The 19,088-nt window shown below is 45.3% G+C and overlaps 1 protein-coding gene across 6 annotated transcripts; it reads right to left on the minus strand.

Moving 5' to 3' along the window:
- Positions 1–335: 335 nt before the first annotated feature.
- LOC119127137 (membrane-associated phosphatidylinositol transfer protein 2) lies at positions 336–15,840 on the minus strand. 6 transcript variants are annotated; one of them, XM_037258878.1, is made up of 25 exons: positions 15,629–15,840; positions 12,428–12,642; positions 12,168–12,289; positions 11,426–11,659; positions 10,980–11,306; positions 9,825–9,920; positions 8,535–8,639; positions 8,397–8,449; positions 7,465–7,709; positions 7,049–7,238; positions 6,793–6,900; positions 6,498–6,715; positions 6,254–6,429; positions 6,002–6,172; positions 5,254–5,406; positions 4,801–4,965; positions 4,126–4,380; positions 3,713–3,861; positions 3,522–3,638; positions 3,345–3,461; positions 3,132–3,280; positions 2,494–2,643; positions 2,236–2,416; positions 2,022–2,150; positions 336–1,816 (listed from the first exon to the last, which is right to left on the minus strand). In XM_037258878.1, exons 1-25 carry the CDS (start codon positions 15,704–15,706, stop codon positions 1,439–1,441), a joined length of 4,281 nt encoding a protein of 1,426 aa, XP_037114773.1. In that variant the 5' UTR covers positions 15,707–15,840; the 3' UTR covers positions 336–1,438. The 6 variants fall into 6 exon arrangements, with proteins under 6 accessions (XP_037114773.1, XP_037114772.1, XP_037114774.1 ...); XM_037258877.1 differs by having other exon boundaries at positions 6,781–6,900; XM_037258879.1 differs by lacking the exon at positions 5,254–5,406 and having other exon boundaries at positions 6,781–6,900.
- Between the last annotated feature and the right edge of the window lie 3,248 nt (positions 15,841–19,088).

Raw genomic sequence — 19,088 nt, forward strand, 5'->3', positions numbered from 1 at the left:
TCCAGAAGAAAAGGTTGTGTTTGAGATAAAAAGCGGAAATAAAATCTAATTTTATGAGATTAAAATATTTTTTGGACTATTTTTTGGATTTAAATAGTCTTAATCTATTAATCATTTCCAGAAAATTTTGAGTACTTTTGGGAAAACAAAATACAAGTTTCAAGTTGTATTTTTAAGCAAAACACTGAAAGCTGACTATATTCCTGGAAAAAAAATTTTAGATTAAAAAATCACTTTTCTTTCCCAAATGTTTTTTCTCATAAAATGACCTCTTTTTCCGGAAAATATTTCAAAGTATTCAGATAATATTACAATTTAAATCTCAGAAAGTGTGATTTTTTTTTGTTCCCTCAGTGCAGCCCAAACATGTAAAAATGTGAGCGGGTTGTCATGCAGTTAAAGGGTCAGAATTGATTTCCTTGACGTGACAAGGATTTTTGTGGTGGAAAAAGGGTACAGCAAATCCAGTTTTCATCTCTGAATCTATTCCACTATAAGTCTGTGTTGTGCTTGCAAGTTCGGAGCATAATTTTACAGCATTTTGGACCCAGTGGCATAAAAAAAAAAAGAAAGAAAATTCATGATTGATGCGCCAAACCTGAAAGAGGTATAGTAATTCCTCGCATGTGGAGTGTTTTTCTTTTGGCTCTTTCCATACGATGTCAAACGACGGCGCTGAAGTACTGTCCAAAGAAGATTTGGTGTTGAAGTGATGCGTCTCCACTTGGATGAGTTTTGTATGGTTGGGGAGCTAAATTTAGCCTGGGTGCTAGTGGAGAGTTTGTGGTATGTTCACACAGACCAAATCGTCTGTAAGCCATTTCTTTTGATGGGTACAATAAAGTTGAAATGGCATTAACGTGTAAATTCTGACACGTTTCTGATTTCATTTGTTAAGACAGACCCCCCCTCCCATAAACACAAGTAAATGACGGTTAAAAACGGTTACAATTGCCTTTAGACGCGACAGGATGGCGCCAAACGGCTACTTTTCCTCATAGTTCCTTTGATATTCACACACGATTGCATACATACACGTGGGTCGTTTTTAAGAAATTTAAGTAAAAATATTTCACAATTTGTGATATTTATGTATTTCATGATCATTATGAATAATGTCATCTGTGTATTCATCTTTTGAATCTGTATGTCATCATTTTTTGTTGTGTTTTGGGGAGGACTAAAACATTAGTTTTTGCCACTAAAAGGTGCCAAAGCACAGGATTTTGGTGTCATTGTGTGAATTAAGTGTTTTAATAAGTTGAAATGTTTCTCAAGTGTGTGGAAGGGGTAAAATTAAAAATACACAACCAAATTTGTGTCTGGAAAGGAACCCAGGAGGCTGACTATAAAGGCAATTGTAGACTTTTTTTTTTTAAATGCAAGGAGGCATCAACTACTTGCATTTTTTTTTGCATCCCTAACCGTAGCCACTTACTTATTTGGGATTGAGTGCCCCGGCCTCCATTTTGGTGGTGCTGCTGCGACCCCAGCAGCCCGCCGTGATGCTCATGCTGCGCTGTGCCGCCCCCTGGCTGTGGGCGTGGCCGGCTCCACGCTCACCGTCCGACTGACTCTGCGTACGCTCGGGACGGCTGTGGACGCCGCCGACGCCACCCGCCGTGGGCGAGCTGGGTGCGGGCTGCGAGGAGATGGTGCGCAACAGGTGGTTGCGTTTGCGCAAGAACTCGCTGTTGGCGCCCAGGCCGAAGCTGCCCTTGCGCAGGACCATGCGGGTGCTGCTGGACTTGGCCGGGCGTGAGCGGCGGTTGTGCTCAAGCTGGGACAGGTGGGACGCGTAACCCTCCGTGATGAACTGTCGACACGAAAAATATGATACTCTTCATACGAGTAGTGGAGCCTAACCCTAGTTTGAAACCCTCATTTGAAACCCTAACCCTAGTTTGAAATGCTAACCCTTGTTTGAATGTCAAATACTTTTCATAAAGTCATGCATTTTCCAAAAAAGCTTGAATCCAAAATTTGTTCAAATTGCAACACAAACAGCTTGCCTATACTACCTGACACTGGTGCTGCATCTTCTTGGAGGGTCTACCAACAATGAAGATCTGCGACGGATGCAAGTTGATGGAGCTGTACACGGAGATGTCCTTGCTGGACCCGTAGCCAGCAAATATCTTCATGTTGGCCTGACACCATGAGAAGACAATGAACATCGTGTACCCAGATTTGTATCCAACTGTCCAAAATGTTGACATTAAGACACACTCAGACCTCGGTCAACGACTTGAGGAAGTTGGCCTTGTGCCTGAGCGGGTCGTGCACCAGGCCGTCGCAGAAGGACACGATGCCGTGCGGGAAGTTGTGCTGTGACAACCAGGCGACCACTCTCTGCTTCTGCATATCCGGTCGGCCCGTCACGTAGATGATCAGGTAGCCCAAATCTTGCCAGTGCCTGCTCATGCACGCAAAACAATATCTTAACATTCACACAGGGGTCAAAAACAGTGAGCTCGCCGAAAAAGATTTTACCGTACGACATCCACGGCCCCCGCCCGCACTTTAGGGTCGCTGCCCATGATGGACACGCTGGCGGCGAAGGAGCCGTCGATGCTGAAAACCACAAACTCGGTGCCGCGAGGGATCACCGTCAGGTAGCTGTCGGCAAACGTGTGGTCGCCCCTGAAAAAAAAATGGAATCCATGTTTTACCTTTTACTTTGTAAGAAACGACCTATTTTTAAAATGTACGTTGGCAAAATATTTTTCTCCAGAATATTACATTTTCCTTAAAAACGAAATGGTGCAACTTTTGTTGAAAACACACATTGTGGGCTTTTTCATTGAAAATTTAAATTGACTTTTTCCAGTAAAATAAAACTCATAAAACATGTTTGACTTTTTGGGGTTGAATAAGAAATACTTTCCAAATGCGGGACATTTTCCTCAAGAAAGTACGTACAACTTTTTAAAAATGTTATTTTAAAAATATTTGACTTTCTGGACTTTTTTTTGGGGGGGGGATTATTAATAATAATAATAAATTTGACTTATAACGCACTTTACAGTTGACACCAGATCTCAAAGTGCTACTTACTAATTACTTTCTGAAAAGATTTTGACTTATAATTTTTAGTGTGTATTTTTCCAAGAGCGGTACTTATAGCTCACCTGACAACCATCTTGACAGGGTAGACGCCGACGCCCAGACGCTTGTCGTCAGGAATGACAAAAGATACGCGGCCGCTGCTGTTGGTCACCTCGGTGTTGAAGTAAATCCATTCTCCCGACGGAGGCTGAGTCATGACGTGAAGGTCCACCTGCGGCGGCACACACATTCAACAAACACAAAAGGCACACACGCCTGAGACAAAAAGTTCCAACCTTCTCGCCGGCCAGCGTGACCATGTCGAGGGGGCCGTACATGAAGCGACCGGTCACCGTCTGCTGGCTGTCCTCGGTGAACACAGCATCGTTGACGCGGTGGTTGGCCGTCACGTTCTGTAAAAGTATGTCAATTAGTCGTTTGAAGAAGCTACTTTGCTTCAAAAGACATCCTACCCTGATCTTGACGTGAGTCCTCTTGCGCAACCACTTTTCGCGAGGTTTGGACGGCTTGAACTCGGACACTTCTTTGCCGTCCAGTTCGAGGATACTGGAGTTGTCGTGCCTCATAACCTTCAGCACACATTTGGATCATCACCTTCGGGTTGCGCGGACAGAGCGGCGAGCGACGCGTAATGCGGTCCAACCTGTCTGAGGAGGAATGACACCACGTCGGTGGACTCCCAGTAGGACGCGTGGAAAAGATGCGGCAGCGCCACAGTGGGGAAGGCGGTCAGCGCGTCGGGGCAGTAGAGTGCAAAGTCCATGCGCTTGGTGCCCCACCAGCGAGCTGCAACTGGGACGGGAACGCAATGAGTGGCGGACACACACATGCAGTCACACCATAAATCATTTGACAAAGACCAAAGCCCAGCCAGCCCATTGCCACCAATCCCAGCAGCAGGTGTTGATCTACAGGAAGAGATTTGCGGAAGTTAAAAAAAAAAAAACACACCGAAGAATCATCAGAGACAAAAGGAAGGTTATTTGATTGAAGAGAAGATCGGCTCCTGATTGAGGAGAAGCTCCCTGAGCCTCACGGGTCCGCCGGATGCAATACCTTGGTCCACCTCCGTCTGGGAATCCAGCGAGATCAGATCGCACATGGCTCTGTGCAGGCCAGGAGACATGCAAGTGTCGGATCCTACACTTTGATTGTCGCACAGCATGGGCTCCCCATCTTTCTCGTCTGTGGGGTCTTTGAGTTTCTTGCGGGATTTGGGGGGGCTTTTCAAGAAGAATTTGTTTTGGGATGACAGGGCCAGCTGGGATAAAAGGCCAGAAATTTTGGACTGACTAAACGAGTCTGTCTGAGCTGAAAGGGAAAAAAAAAAAACCGTGAAAAACAAACCATGGGCGCTGCGGCGTGTCCATCTGGAAGAAAACCTCAATGGGATTTTGGTTACAATGTGTGTGCGAGTGCAAGTGGGTGGGACGTTCACACACACATACAGAAAAAGAAACCACAACAAGACTGGTTGGTCGTTGCAGCATTGGGAGAAAATGCAAGTTGCATTTAACACTCAAGACGGTGAAACAGACAACATAGCGGGCGCTCTTCTGTGGACCTCTGCCTGAACTAACAGGGTGCGGGGGTCTTCATGTCTACCTGCCTAAGCACATCGTGTGTGTGTGTGTGTGTGTGTGTGTGTGTGTGTGTGTGTGTGTGTGTGTGTGTGTGTGTGTGTGTGTGTGTGTGTAGATGAGACTGTGGTGGCGTTGGGCGAACACTTACTGTTGGCTATGTTGCTGGCAGTGTAACTGTCTGCCATTCCTGACACCTGGCTGGCAATGCTGACCTCACTGGCGCGCCGCTGGCCCCGGGAGAAGGGGCCCATGATGGGGGATGAGGGGTACGAACTGTCCATGAAGACACCACCATGAGACTGAACAACATCCGCTATGGAGCCGAAACAAGGGAGATCCCGTTAGACAGGGGATGAGGGTAAAGGTGAGATGGTGAAGGAGAGGTGTGTGGGGGGGGGGTCATGGTTTCAGAGGACAAGTCGTGATTTTGCTCAAGGCAAAGATCAACTTCCGATGGCCTCTGAAGCTTAATCAAAAACATGTCCACAAAACACACGATGAACACGATCACGCATCACATCGAGCAATGATGAAAGAGGAAGACAAGCGAGGATGAGGAAGGTTGAGGGGCGAACGTGACGTGACAGGAGCGGCTACACACACTCGGGAGTGGCGGGTGTAGCCTTGAGGGCGCCCTCCTGCCAGTTAAGCACGGGGACGGGGATGCACGTCTCGCTGATGGTCTCTTGACAGCGAAGCAACACGGGCGGCCCGCTGTCAAGAAGCAGCGGAGCGTTGCTCTGGACTGTCTCCACTACAGATGCCGGGTTGAGGGAAGGAAAGGAGGAAGGAAGGAAGGAAGGAAGGAAGGAAGGAAGGAAGGAAGGAAGGAAGGAAGGAAGGAAGGAAGGAAGGAAGGAAGGAAGGAAGGAAGGAAGGACAAGGAAGACACAAAAACATATGAAGCAAGAACAAAAGACAAAAGAAAGAGTCAAGCCCTGAGTGGAGCCCATGTTTTTTGCAAGCGTCTCGATTCAACGACAGAAATGGAACGGTACAGAGCTCCCAATACTCAAAGGACGCCAAGGTACAGATGGTCCAACACTTGAACAAACCTGCGTCGTGTTAAATGCTTTCCACAAGTTACACGCCAAAGGATTCTCATTTTGACACCGATAACCAAAACTGTCGGCCGTGACGAGCGGTCCACACATGAACCCTTTTGCAGGACTCTGACCACATTTGGCTTCCCAACAAACACACACAGACACACACAGAAGAAAAATGCTGCATTTTTCTTTGGAGACAATGCTCATTGTAGTGTGACAGAGATGAAATGCAGGATGACACCCACATGTGACAAAGGTGTGAGTGTGCGTGTATGGTAAGCACGTGGCCGTAAGACTCACCCAGCAGAGTGGAATTTCCGTCCCCTAGAGGGAAGCGTTGGTAGCGCGGCACATTGAAGGGAGGCAACAGGTGGAACTTCTTCTCCAGAAGAGGCTCCAGGCGCGAGGCGGAAGGATCGGCCGGATGAAACAAGTTGTATACCTGCTGACATGCGGGTCGGAGCTGGGCCACTGCGAGGGCAAAGGGGGGGGAGGGGAAGTTTGCCATTCACTTTATTTGTTCTCTTGACCATAACACGCTCGTTTTTATACCGTCCAGCATGGGGATGACCGTCTTTCTCAGGGCTAGCACCAGACCCAACGGCGAGCCGAAGAGGAAAAAGTCAGAGACTTCAAAGTCCAGTTTGCCCAACGCGCTTCCGTCGAGCATGGTGCTGCTGCTGGACCTGCGCGATGCCCCGTCACCCCGCAGGATGCTGGAGTGCAAGCTGCGAGGACATTGCAAAGTCAACTCATTTGAAAGAGGGCCAAAGCGTGATTTTGTCCACGGTGGTACCTGGACAGGAAAGCCTGGTGCTGCTTGATGGTGTCCAGCTCGTAGGTGGACGAGTCACTTCTCTTGCGCTGCAGCTGATGCTTCTTGCTCTCGTCGCTCGAGATGCTTCGCGGGATGTCAATGTTGCTGCGACTTAGATGCCGGCTGCCTTCCAGGGTGGGTGAAGCCGACCCCTGCCCGCAGTTGATAATGGTGCCCGGCGACAGGAGGTCCTGGTCCTGCCAAAAAAAAAAAAAATCCATTGAGTGAGTGGATATTGAGAGGTTTGCGAGGTATTGAGCACCTGTACGCTGACGAGACTGCCCCTCCGGCTGCTGTTCTGGCTTTCGTTGACAGTCTGGGTGCTGCTGCACAGAGCGTCGAACCCGAGTATTCCTCCCACACAGTCCCCGACGAGGCAGACCTACAGAAATCGCAAAGGACATCAGAGCACAGAAATTTCTCAGCTATAATAGCCGTCAATTCACTTCCTTGACACCGATTCCTATTCCTCTGGTAGCATATTTTGTTTGTTTTAAAAGAGAATAAAAAAATATGGCTAAAAAACCAACCTGGCCGGAGAAGGCGGCGCCGTCCAGAGATTTGATGAAATCGGCGTAGACCTGATTGGCTCTGACGATGACGGTGGCCACGGCTTCCTGGTACTGAGGCGCAGACGTGGCCAGCAGGGGGAGGGCCGCCAGCGGGATGTGATCTTGGCTGCTGGACAGACAGCCTTCGTCGTAGCCGTACGGACTCAGGCTGCCCCGGCAAGACAAAGAGCGCATGCTCAGCAATTTTTAAATACATTTTTCAGTTTTTTTCTTTTACTATATACATTTGGAAACAAATTAGTATTTTTTTTCACTCCTCAAAATAATCCTCTTATTTCAATCTCAGCTACATTTTGTACACTGCTGATTTCTAGTAGTAAGTGATGAAACCGGACAAAGACAGAATGAGGTTAGACGACGCAACGCTAACTCACTTGGACACCAGGGAGAAGGCTTCGGCACAGATGGCGGGACACGGAACCAGGCGGACGGCGAGGCGGCCCAGAGCCGCCGGGTAGTGGACGCGCATGACGGAATCGAAGGCGGCGCCGATGGTGTTGACGTCGGCCTGCTTGCCGCTGTGTTCGCCGCCGCCCGTGTCCAGGATGTTGCCACCGTGGAGCACCAGGATGAGCACGTGGATCTTGGAGGGCTGCAGGCACTGCTGGGACGAGCTGTCCTGCGGAGCGGAGACGGACATCAGGTACAACTGGAGAACACCTGGTGCTCGTTCTCTGCATCGCATTAGGAAATGATGTTTGTAATGTTGGGGGGGGGGGGGGTGCAACAAGTGGGATTTGTACAATAAAGTCTTATGGGTTATTAGGGGTAACCAAACTTTGACGTCTATAACCGTCAATGGCACTGAATGAGTTAAGATAACATAACACAAGATGTAGCAAAAAGTGCCACAGTTGCCAGAAAACGGCACAGGGTTTGGGTAAGGCTGGGTCGGGGTTGGGCAGGAACTACGGATTGGCTTCACAAGGGGGGTAGGGTCACTCGGGATTTTAGGTTTCCGTGGGAAACTAGAGGGGTGGGCTCACAGGAAACTGGGTGTGAGCTACTTACGGACTGGTGCCGCGTTATTGTGATGCTGGGAATGGGAGCGCTATCGGCTGGGACCCTAAAGGAGGCTCGCATCTGAACACAAGAGGACACAGACGCTCAAGGATGGACCGGATGGAAAACCGTTTGAGCATCTAGTCCATCTCCTTTATGGCCTTTGCACTCGGACGCTCTTTGTCCTCTCCACATTAGTACAACTCAGTGCCCGAGTTGAACGACTGTCTTTTCAATCCAAATATCATAGGGGGGAAGAAAAATGCTGATGAAAATTCATTAGATGTTCCCTTCAAGACAGTACCTCATCTAGTCGTTCCCCGCCGGCCGTCCTGTCGTAGTCCACCGTCATGTCGCCTGCAAATACGCCAAAGAAAGCTGTCACGGCCAGGCCGTCCTCCTCACCAATCATATCGCCGTGTCATCGTTTTCTTCGTCTTACCGGCGGTTTCTTCCATGTCGGGAGCCTCGATTTTGTCCATGAGGTCGTTGGAATTCCACTTGGTGATTTGCTTGGGTAAGACCTCCTCGCTATCTGAGAAATCCTCTGCGACACACACATAAATACAAAAGAGAAAAAACATTTAGTAACTACAATTGCACTACTACGCCACCGTAACAGAGTGGCGCTGTTTTAGGAAGCCACTCGTAGAACTTTCAAAGAAGAAGACAGAGTTTCTTTTGGACCCAAGCACGCTGGACTTCTCAGAAAACAACCGCTTCCTCGATTTTGGGCCAGGAAAAAAAAGTATAGACTATGATAGTGTAGCTTTGTGGTTTCTTTTAAGTTGTCATTTCTATTCATTTATTTTGTGATTTATATTGTGTTGTATTTAACTTGAAAGAGCTTCCAGAGAGATAACATAATGCTTATAGGCATATATTTTCTATCCTCTGAAGAACAACTAGTATCACTGCAGCAGCTTACGGAGGAGCGAGGAGCTCTTATATTGAATATCACCAGTGTTGCTTAAGTTATGGCATGTAAAAATGTTTGTCATGATGTTCTTCTGCCATTGATAAACACAAAGGAAACGGGTAAACAAACTTCATGCATGAGTCACTTTTCATTAGAATTTATTTGCTTAATGTTTCATGCCATTGATTCAATTATCTACCTCTTGTTCATTCATTTCCAAAATTATTTTTGCTGTTGGGCAGAATCATCGCATATCCAAAAGCACCGCTTTTGATGGGGGACGGCATCTTGCTTGAGTTGCCTCTCTCTCACTCTCTCTCTCTCTCTCTATATATATATATGTATGCACGCACGCTAATGTTGCACCCTTAAGGACAAATAAAACAGGTCTTGTAATGTTCTCCTTCATCGTCATTGAAACGTCATTGAAACGATGCCAACAAACAATAAGGAAGGTTTTATTGCTCGCTGAGGTGTATGTATCATGGGAGAGAGTGTGTGATTTATGAACATTTGACATTCCAACCAGCTAGTTGGCCTGAGTCCTGGGACAAAGTCATCCGGCAGGGTGGAAGGACGTAGGAGGTGCATAGGAAGGAGGAGGAGGAGGTTTATTTCAACTGCAGCCCAAAGCATGCTGGGTATCTGGGAAGCTTAAGAACTGATCTGTGGTTAGAGAGATGCATGCGAGTCAGCTTCCTGGAAAAGGGCTCGGGTGAAAACACGTCTATGTATAGACAGGCGCTCGCTTTTCTGTATGATCCCATACAAGAACTGTGGAAATTGTTCCAATGGTCACGTTTAGTGTCTTACCGTGAGCGTCGAAGAACTCTTCGTCCGAGCTGTCGTCCGAGTCCCGCGCGATACTCTGCATCCTCCACTCTGAAATGCTGTGTCGGGACGGGCTCACTGGCGAGAGACAAACATTTGGATGTTTACAATAAAACGCCACGGGGTATAAATCCACAATTTTGAAACACAGTGAAAAAATGACATATTTCATTGTTTTGCATTTTTCACATTTAAACATCTTGGTACAAGGTACCGAGGTACTTTATGCAGGTGTTGTGTCGGAGTAAATTTCTTGGTATTGGTGCACAAAACACCCATTTAAAAATACAGTGGGAGAGATTTTGCATTTTCCATCTTATTTTAACACACTCTCCCAACCTAGCACAAAGAAATATTGCACCACCGGCTTCCACTCCCACACATGGGGTGTTATATAAACACGCAACAACCCAGCACAGCTCCCAGGCAGCGAGACTGCGGCATGCTGGGAAAAACAGAGGAAATTGGCAGGTCTGGTCCATCATGGTGGAGCGGTTGCAGTTGGAGCTGGTCTGAGATGTCACGCCGCTTCTAAAAATAGGCATGCGAGGACCCACGAGTGCATGTGTGCGAGTCTGGGCACAGGTGGCAGACCCCCCACCCCCCCACAGCCAGTGAGCTGCTGCTGTGGTTGCTAAAAATAGCACAGTTGTAATCCAACAGGTTACATACAGTTATGTAATACAGTGAAGCCATGTCAATTTGAGGTTGATTGACTTTGGCCATTTTACAAAAATGACATATACTATCTAATATTTAACATTTACATCTTAGTCATTCGTGATCATTTTAAAATATTCTAATGTAATATTTATTGGAATACACTGAAATATTATTCATTGCCTCTTTCATATATATTATATATATATATATATATTATATATTTATTATATCATATATGTATATATTATATATATATATATATATTATAATATTTTGAATTTAATAATGCATATATATATATTTAAATACACTAAAATAATTTGAATATTTTTAATATACAGTAGTAAAAATTTATATTCATTTTAAACAAAGAATGTAATGCTTAATATAACATAAATATGAATAAATCATTAATTTTTAAAAAAATACTATACTGATATAGAAAACTAACAATAGAGAGAATGAGACTCGCACCTCCTCGTTTTGAGGAGCGGGAGGAGCGGGAGGAGGTGGACCACTGCTTGGTGAGCACGCCGCGAGGCTGCAGCGTGTTGGTAGCCGAGCCGCTGACCGTCACCTCCGCCTCTGCCGCCTCCTTGGCCTCCTGCTCCTTGACCGCAGGCGGCGTGTCCCCGTTGGCTTCGGTGGCCTCCTCCACCTGGCAGAACTGCGCCATCTTCTTGGCCAGGGTCAGCTGGGTCTCCAGCTCCAGCTGCCTGATGTCTTCCATGGTCAGACCGTACCACTCGTCTTGCCAGCACCAGGCCTGCCGGTGGGCGCGTACCATTACCTTTCTTAGTCCTAGGAGAAAGGAATACAACAAGATTGTCATTGAAAAGCTTGTATCTTGAAAAACTCCACACCTGGGTCACTCGAATCTCAAGACATCACTGTATATACAACTTCAGAAAAATACGAACCAACATCATGGATGAATCTCTCAATCTTGGACTGCATTCCCCAGTAGCGGAATTCCACCTTGCACAGCTTGTAGGCGCACATGATGGGCATCCTGCCCGGGTTGTTGTTGTACTCTTCTATCCAGTCGTCCAGCAGGGGGCCCCGCTGGGTCTTGGCCGACTTGTACAGCCGCGGGTCCTCCTCTGCCTTGTACTCGTGGGGAGCGATGGCTTCCGTTACTATATCAATAGGGTCTGCCGTTTGAAAAAAAAAAATATATATATATATATATATACATACACACACACACACACACACGTTTTTTAGCCACTTAAAAAGGTCATTTTTTCAAAACTAATAAAATAATTTAAAAGAAATGCTGTATATTTTGAACATCATAATAAACACTAGATACATCTTTATAAAAATACTTTATGGTTAAGAATAGCAATACTGTTTAGTTTTTTAATTCCATAAATTTTTTTCCAGATATCCTTAAATATTTTAAAAATAAAAATGCATTTAGTAAAAATTTTGATTAAAAAAATAATATCAATACTCCCAAAACAAAATGAATATTTTTTCAAATAATTTTTAGAAATGTATTGCAGTAGCAGCTGTTGGCCACATGAGGGCCTCATCAGCAACTCATGTGGAAAACGATTTGATTTGAAGTCAATATTGCCCATCCCTATGCGGAGTCAGTGCAGAAAATGCAGCATGAAAAATGTTTGTTGACAAGTAAACACTTTGCGGCCTTACCGACTGTCCTCTGCCTTTTGTCGGCGGCCGACATATTGAAAACGTCCGGCTGGTTGCCGGTGTCGCTCATGTAGTACGTCTCGATGTCGATGGAGAACTTCTCCACGAAGGGACACGTGTACCTGGATGGAGCACACGATGGTGCTTAATGATGTAGCTTCGGACAACTCTTTTCTCATATTACTATTGTTTTTAAATATACGACTTTACTTAAAAATATATCATTTGATTCTTGTAAGATTTATCACAATTATGCTCACCGCGTGCGGGTGTAAGGGTAAGCATTCCAAGACTCCTCTTCCACCCTCAGCGCCGCTTTGGGCAGGATGGAGCGGAACCAGCTGGGAATGTGCATGCCAATGTGGTAAACCTTGTGGGTGTATTGGCCAGTGCCGCCCGGTCCGTCCGTGTACGGTTTGTTCTTTAGGATTTCCACGCCGCTGCCCTCGCCGCAGCTCTCCTCGCGGCTCTTTTTCTGCCATAACGAGAAATAAAAAGTCAACACAAAACAGATGATTTGGGAAAAATATGACTTCTGTCACCAGTTATCCATAAAAGGGTTTGTCGTTGAAGATGTTGGCTCCAAATATTTTTGGGTCATTTTTAATACTGCGCCGCAAGGAACTGGCATTTGGAGCTCTCCTCTGTCCCCAACTATGGTTTCGTTGCCCTAAAAACAGTCCCCGTACATTTTGCGTCTGGGTGGTGTGAGCCGGGCTGCGTCTGCGTTGCTGTAGAGCGCGGCGCCTGCGGCTAATGAATGACCTGTCATCGGTAACGAGGTCTGCTACGCCGGACGCTCAGTGTTCTCCTCCTCCTCCGGCAAACTGGACTGATTCATCGCACGGCTTCTCCTTTCCCTAAATTGACTGCAGGAATCAGGTCTGGCAATTAACTCCCTACTTGCTGCAACAATAAATGCAGCACAATGTTACACACAAGCAGACACAAAACCTAACAACATTTGGAGACATCTATTCTTTATCCTCTGCAAAGAAGGAATATTGATACGGCTTACTAAGGAGTTTTGACCAACACTGAACTATATTACAAGGCGCTATTTCCTTCTGAATTATTAAAAAAAAAAAATTATAGTATTTTTTGTAAATGTCATTTGCGGTCATAAAAAATAAAAAAAAATGTGGGGAAAAAACAATTGCTTCCACTGTAAAGCCCATGTCACGTTTTGGCCAAGACGTCATCACTAAAACAGTGTCGACGCGAAAGGCATCAGCTGTACAGCTGTCAGGGAGTTACAGCGTGTTTGTTTTTTTTCTTTTCTGCAAGTTAGTTGATGGAGATTGAGATGCAGAGGCGCAGCGGCGACCATATTTCATTTCTCACCCAAACCCGACAGCGGCCAGGCTGAATTTAAAATGAGTCGTCACAGAGGACGAAAGCGGGAAGAAGGGACGGGAACAGAGACGCTCTGACGAAGCAGCAGAGGCCTATATTTGCTGCTGTTGCCGTGGCAACCAGGCTACATCAGGAGATGGCAAACTTTGGTGCGCTAGGGAGAAATTGGACATTTTCAGGGATGAGGTTAAAAAAAATATCACAAATATAAACTAATGATCAATGGATTTAATGAAGTGTAATATATTTTTACTCACAATAAGTTTTACAATTACTTGACAAAACTAATTAAAACTTTTGTAGTGTACATGTAAAATTAGTACTTGTACTAGTTTTGTTTCATATAGAATAAATTGACCGTTTTTGTAAAAAAAAAAGATGAATGTACTGCATGAACTAAATGGTACTTTACGATTTCTAATTATTTAATCAAATTAAAAAAAGTTAATAAATACTTTTGATATCGCTATTTTTTCCCATTATTCACAATAAAAAACTACATCATGACTTGAGCTATATTGATACAAAATAAGTTAAAAATGGACAAATACACATTAATAAGCCAATTATAAAGGTGAAAGAAACCACAAAATTATTGCAGCAAGTATTTCAGGACGTTTGATAATGTAAATGCTGGGCGACCAAACGTCAACCAAACCCACGCCCCAATTTTCCTTCCATCCCTTTCGCTCTCTCTTTCTCTCTCTCACTTTTTTGCCATCAACCCCTCCTGACCGCGCTGGCACATTGCTGCTAGTGATGTCACCGTTGCCATGGAGACGGCAGCCTCCCAACAACGAGGCGGTGCGGGTCAGGGGGAAAGGTAACTACAGGCCACTGGCGTTACAGACTCCGCTCCTTTACATGCTCGACGCGTCGGTATGCAAAACATCAGCGAGGAAAAAAAAAAAAAAAAAAGTACAGCAATCCCGGAACCGTTTTTGCATACTCGAGTACATGCTAACCGCTTTTGGAGCTGATGACTCACGTTCCCGACCAGCTAGATTTCGTGAAGTTGTCGTAGTGAACTGCGGGTCAAAGTGTTTCCATAGTTATCGAACCCAATTGAGGCATAAACGCACTTTCATATTGATTTGCGTTTATTTTAGCTTATTAAAAAAAAATACACGAGAAGAGGACTTTGTAAAAAAATACTTGCACATTTAATCGCAATCACAACGCAAAAAAATAAATAAATTCAATACTGAATTATTTTTCAAAACTGTTCAGCCCTGAATGCTCCATTGGGGTTTTTGTCAGTAAAAATGTCTCCAAGGTAAAAAGGGTAGACTGTCGAGAAAGTAGAGCCGCTGTTAAATAATGCAGACCGTTATGACGAGTCGGCCTTTCTCCTGGGTGTGTAGCGGATCAGCTGGCAGCACCGCTGGATTAAAATAAATCCTCCAGCATGTGCGCGCACCAAATGAGGAGGAAAAAAAAAATGCAGGTTTTTTTTTTTTTTTGCTGGATATCAAATCCGAGGTGGCCACCTCCGCCTAATTTTGGGCTTCTTTCAGCTTGGACAACTTCGAACATCATGAAAGATGATATTGTGCAAATTTCCCATCCCCGTATGAGCAAAATTGTATATGCAAGTGATTTTTTTTTTTTTACCATTACGATAAAACATGCGTATCCCTCCTCTCGCTCCCCCACCCAGTTACGAGTTTTGTTTAACAAAATTCTTCCAAAAAGAGGCCTCAAGTTGTTTATTGCCACTCCCGGTGACATTTGCTGTCAAACTAAAAATTTGTTGTGTAATTAAAACAGCCGCATAACTTTGCTTTAGAGTTTGAGCTGTTTACTAAGTCTGCTGTGAAACTCTTCTTGGCGAGCGTCTCTAGGTCTGAATTGTACTGCCTCTAGGGGGCGAAGGCGAGCACACAATAACCATTGAATTGAAGCAAAAACAAAGTGGCAAAAATAATTGGATTTCTTTACATTCTATTCACTTATGTCATAGCTGCATGATTTTTTTTTTTTTGGGGATTAATGCCAGTTCCCCTGATAAATATCAGAATTGGCGATCGGCCTATTGATTAGGTCCCGCCTCCGACAGTGTTCGGGTCTTGGTGACCTTGACCACCTACCACATGTCCCCTCACCTGGATCATGTAGAGCTGGGCAATGCGGTACTCCTCCACACTCATGGGCATGGGGATGCGGTACTCCTTGATAAGCATGGTGGAGGGCGGGGTGGGGCGATGACTGACAGGGTAGAGGGGCGATGGAAAGGGGGGATGGGGATGGGGAGAAAGACAGGTTTCCTACAAGCGACGCTTCAAATCTGCCAAGCCGACGTCCTCATGGATGGCTCCTGTAGAGAGGGGGAGAAATTAAGATCCCAGCAGAGAAAGTTGTGAAAAGACAAGAGAGCACAGCTCACAGTGAGCGAGCTGCACTTTGTATGCGTCGCTGCCCCATCCAGCTTCTCCTGATCGAGTAAGCCCTTCCCTTGATAAACTTGGCTACTTATACACAAGGTCGATGCTTAGTGTGTGTGTGTGCGGATGTGTGTGTCCCCGGACCTTGGGCTCCGTCACATGGGGGGGCTCACTTGGCAATAAGAGGGATTAGAGTTTTAGTGGGGAGCATTGCGTAATGTTCTCGGAGCCCCCCCCCCCCCCCCCCCAACAATTGCACAAATAGCCGCCTTGAAACAAGCACGCGCTGGGCACAAGGCGAGGGTGGTGGTTGGACATACGCAACGTGTGGGTGGTGTGAGGTAGGCTGGATGCAACAGTGGAGGTATAAAAAGTCTGCACACCCCTGCTCAAGTGTCAGATTTTTGAGATATAAAAACATGAGATTGAGATAAATCAGTTCCAAACTTTTTGCGTCTGAAACGGGACTCACCCCCCCCCCCCCCTCCCGTACACATCTGACATCTTTGAAAGTGTCTCTGTTAAACTGACTCAGTTTTAACAAGGGCCACTGTTTTTGTGCCGTGGAGCTCGTACAAGGTAAAAAAGAGCGACCTACGCGTTCAAAAGGTGACTCGCAAGCATTGCATAAGCTTAACATCCACTCATTCCTGAGCATTTTTCCCTGGCGGCCGGCCGGCCCTTAATCGCCAGGGCCGCGCTAATGGTCCCACCGTGTTATTTATCCGGCAAACAAAGGCCAGCTTTGGTGGCGGCACCTGGTGGAGGTGGGGGGGGGGGCACGATTACGTAGGCTGAGTGGATACCCCACATCACTTCAGCCTGCGGGCACATGCAGACATGCAACACTTACCTAATGGACTACACTACAGTGGACTTTATTTGGGGAAAAAAAGTCACAAACACAATTTCAAATTTAAGGGGGAGAGGAAAAAAGTTGCCATCTCATGAGAATGAAGATCAAGAACATCCTGAGTGAGCACCCAACACGACTCGCACCCGCAGGCACATGAAGACAAGCGAGCGCTTACCTAACTGACTACTTGTGCCTTGCTTTTTTTGGAAGTACATTACCGTCAGGGAAAGAAAAAAAAAAAATCAGAGCAGGACCCCACGTATATAAGCTAAAAATAACTGCCCATTCGGGAGAAGCTGGGATAAAAGTAGGCTAGCGGAAGGGCCCGCAAGAAGAGCCCGAGAGGTCACCAGTTGGGACTTAAGACTTACGAGTTTTGTTAAGAAATGCGTCATTGTTGTGGGATACGAGCATCGTGTGGCGGCAGTGAAGTCAGGTCAACGCACTTCATAACAAGCAACATAACAAATATTTGAACACAAATTGCATCAACACATACGTGACGATACAACTATACTCATATTCTTTATCCTCTGTCAAGAATGACTAGTGCTGCTTACTAAGGTGCTGTGACAATGTCCATGGACATCTGTATTATACAGCCCCCTGGTGGTCAAGGCGGGTACACCAAAAGGAGCAGCACAATGTCCAAAGAATTGAAGCAAAAAAAATGTAGCAAAACAGATTCATGGCAATAATAATTTGTTATTTTCCATTTAATTCTTTCCATATTTTCTGAGTTACAAGGCATCACTTCATGTTAGACTTGTTTTTTTTAGGTTTGTTTGGATACATTTACAATGTATTTTAAAAAAAAAATGTGTGTTTCAGTAAGTTTAAATGTGTTCACAGAATTTTAACACATATACCCCATATGAATTTTTAGAGGTGAGAAAAAGCTACAGAAACGTCAACAGCACAGGCAGGAGTATTTGAAAATAAAAGATTATTGCACGCCAAACCTCATATATAGCTATATTAATAAATTAGGAATTAAACTATTGTCAATTATTTTGTGGACCTCCAAGATACAGCTCGCATTCTTGAGTTTGACAACCACTGCCCTAATGTATAATCTCTTTTCACAGCAGCAATACACAGGCTACTTTTTGTAAATCCGTTTCTCCTGCTTTCCCTTGGAGCCCGATACAGATGCGAGACCTGAAACACTCTCGTGTGCGAGTGCCACGCTTGACCCAGAAAAAAACCTACATCCACACAACATATAGAGAGTAAAAATAGCTCCGTCACAATAATCCGGGCATACGCAAGCATAGCGCCTGACGTTTGCTGGGTGAATATGCTGGTCCAGTTCTAAAAATAGCCCCCCCTGGAGGCAGTGACGCAAGAGCGGTGCAAAAAAAAAAAAAAAAAAATCAGGAGGCGAGGATCCCGTTGGTACTCCACAACGGATGGCCGCGAGCACAGTGCTGCAACTGCTCGCCTCATCTGGGGCCTTTTTTTCTTTTTTTTTTTTGAAACACTGCTGAACCGTCTTGAGGCCATGGTGCATGATGCGCTTAGCCAGCCGTCCGGTTAAAATGTCAAAAGGCTCAATATGATACCGTGTGGGGGTACAATTGTTGCTACTAAGCAGGGATATGACACATATCTGATAATGGTCAAATTTGAAAACGTTTGCTTGTAATTTTGCAATACTTTTCACAGAAAAAAAAAATTATAGTCATAGGATTTTTTTTTTTACTTTTATTCATTACAACCGTTTTTCTCTGGATAAAAAAATGTGAAACTTTTTAGCCAAAATTTTTCCCCTAGAATATTAATCCTAATGATGATTTTTTTGATGCAATTTATTGCAAAATAAAAATCTTTTTAGGAAGGTTTTGTTGAATGGTCCACAGAAATGGATTGAGGTGCTTCTTAATACTTTTGTCAACAGACAATTAGCAAATCAGTTTAGGTCAACATATTCCCTCGTAAATAGGATGGCAACTCGGATGGTCACGTTTAGGGGCGTTTGCACCAAAGACACTTTGTCTGACGTCCATAAAGTGACAACTATGTCTACAGAGGCTCCGCCTCACGGGACAGGTGGGACAAGGGAGGCGGGAAGAAAACGACGAAGAACCCAGTGGGATGTGCAACCTGCCTTTCTTCTTTAGTCATCGTTGCACGAAGGGGATGAGCTAAAAATACCCCCTACACCCTCAGAGCATCTTCTCCATTGTGTTCCTCCTCCTCGTCAGGATCTTCTTCCTCCTACTGTAAGACTTAAAAACAGCTCGGGCTTGCAGGCGGCTAATATGTGGACAAGTTTTGCTCTCAAGAGCTGCTAACTACGATACGGACATGCTAACCACGCTT

This window comes from Syngnathus acus, chromosome 9 (assembly GCF_901709675.1).
Source record: "Syngnathus acus chromosome 9, fSynAcu1.2, whole genome shotgun sequence".
NCBI classification, from domain to species: Eukaryota; Metazoa; Chordata; class Actinopteri; order Syngnathiformes; family Syngnathidae; genus Syngnathus; species Syngnathus acus.